The 2,195-nt window shown below is 35.4% G+C and overlaps 1 protein-coding gene across 1 annotated transcript; it reads right to left on the bottom strand.

The window, feature by feature from the left end:
* Positions 1-423: 423 nt before the first annotated feature.
* On the bottom strand, positions 424-1,413 carry LOC139497397 (A-kinase anchor protein 9-like). Its single transcript, XM_071285610.1, has one exon. It carries the CDS (start codon positions 1,411-1,413, stop codon positions 424-426), a length of 990 nt encoding a protein of 329 aa, XP_071141711.1.
* Between the last annotated feature and the right edge of the window lie 782 nt (positions 1,414-2,195).

The raw sequence follows: 2,195 nt of genomic DNA, 5'->3' as shown, positions 1-2,195 counted from the left end.
TTCTGTGTCTATTATTTCTATCATTGTCTTCAAATGTTCTTTGTAGCCAACTGTAATACCACCCGATCTCGTTTTCGTAACTTTTTTCCTGTTTTTCATTTTGAATTCGTAACCGGGAAGATTTATCACATCAATGTCATCGGTTTTAGTTTCTACAAGACATACTATTTCATGATTATCTATAATGTCTTTAAATTCTGGATAATTCACGCGAGACTTAATTCCACAGCAGTTCAGGCATAAAATGTTTAGATCACTACCAGCTGAAATATTTTTTCTAGGACTGTTACATGTATCGCTACTGGTTGAAGTCGAAGCATTATAAATGTCTGAATTCGGGAGTGAGAATATATTACTGCTTTTAAAATCATTTTCAATATTCGTTTTTGTATGTTGTCTAGCTGGTTGTTCTCCGTGGCCACTCTAATATTGGTTTGGTTGTGTGTTGTTCGCATGTGTTGATGGAGAAGGTATGGAATCACTGTTTCTGAGATTTCTTCTTATAGGGCTGTTATCTGACTCAGTCCTAGCTCGTTTTGATCTCGGTGGGATTGGCGGGCTCTGGTTGGTTGCCTCAATTTTCTGTTGTGTCATTTTTGCCGGTGTTTGAGAATGTGTCTTTATTTTCTCTTCCATGTATAATTTCCCGTTTATAAATAGTTTATCCCGTACCAGGCTTGCCATTTTGCCGTCCTGTTTGGCTTTCTTTAAGATAGGATAAAGCTTTTTCCGCGCTTGTTCAATTTCAAACGGAAACTGCTCTTTAATCCCAAAAGGTTTTCCTCTAAGGTGGTAAGCACTAGAAAGCACCATCTCTAAATCTTTTCTGAACAAAAACCTTGCAACTATTGGCCTCGTTCCATTAAAGCCCTGTTTTCCAAACCGATGGGCATTTCCGAACTCTATTCGATGGTTTATTTTAAGTTCGTTTTGTAAGAAATTTCTAAGTTTTTCTTCAACATGCTCATCCTTCTGGTATTGTAGACCAGAAAATATCAGATTATTTTTCATAGAGCGACACTTTAAATCTATCAAACTTTCTTCCATTTTTTGAATAACGTTAGATTGATCAGTGACTTTTGCGGTGTTTGATTTTTTCACTTCCGATCCTATTTTTTCCATTTCCAATTTCAGCTCTTGAATTTCCTGTTTATTCCCGGTACATTGGTTGATAACGTCATCCACCACTGTGCTTAAACCTACAAAACTGTTCTCAGTCTGTTCGTTTCTTTCATTTATAGTTTTGACCGCGTTCTCTATTTCTTCTAGCTTGAAGGTAATTTGTTCTATTTGGTCAAATTTCCTCTCAATTTTACCCATTCTTTCCTCCATTTTTGTAAGTGTCTTTAATATTTCTACAAGAACGGTAGGTTCTGCAATTGTAGCTTCTTCATTTGAGCTATCGGAATTCATTATTTTGTTTCCAATTTAGGAAATAAGAAAAAAAAAAGTTGGCCGTAGTTAGGCTCTGTGCAAGTACAAAGTTGAACATTTTTGAAGAGCATTGAGAACAAAAAATTCTAAAAAGTTGTGCCAAATACGGCTAAATTAATCTATGCCTGGGATAAGAAAATCTTTAGTATTTCGAATAATTAAAAGTGTATTAATCAATATGAAAGTGTAAATGTGCAAATGTGGTACAATATACAATCGCAACAAATATCACTGACCGAGCGTACTTATAAATAAACTCATCATAGATACCAGGACTAAATTTTATATATACGCCAGACGCGCGTTTCGCGCAACTGGCCATTTAACTACATTTTTTAAAAGTTTACTGTACGACATTCAACCTTTTTCCTTACCAACTATGATGGGGGAGATCAAGAGGCATGGTTTATACTATTACAAGACTTGTATGTTTCGGAGATAAGTGTGGAGTCTATTTCACTGAACTAGTATACATTTACTGAAGCCCGCCTACAGGTGAGGGATGTTCTGGCCACGCGTAAAACATCTTGGTGGCATTGGATTGTGTTTTTCTCTCTGGTCGGATTGTTTCGACACATTTTCCATTTTCCATTTGTATTATCTATTCATATTCCTATTATGAATATTAAAAACTAAATAATATTCTGTTTCTTAATTTTACTGAATATGAATTATAATTTCATGACGTCGTGTCGATGCACCAAGTTAAGGTAGTAACCCGGATTAGTTTTGTCTCAATCGATTTATGACTTGAACACTGG

The sequence above is a fragment of the Mytilus edulis genome, chromosome 12, assembly GCF_963676685.1.
Source record: "Mytilus edulis chromosome 12, xbMytEdul2.2, whole genome shotgun sequence".
In the NCBI taxonomy this organism is placed as follows: domain Eukaryota; kingdom Metazoa; phylum Mollusca; class Bivalvia; order Mytilida; family Mytilidae; genus Mytilus; species Mytilus edulis.
Note: the sequence above shows the minus strand (reverse complement) of the source record. Positions and strands in the feature narration are given on the sequence as shown.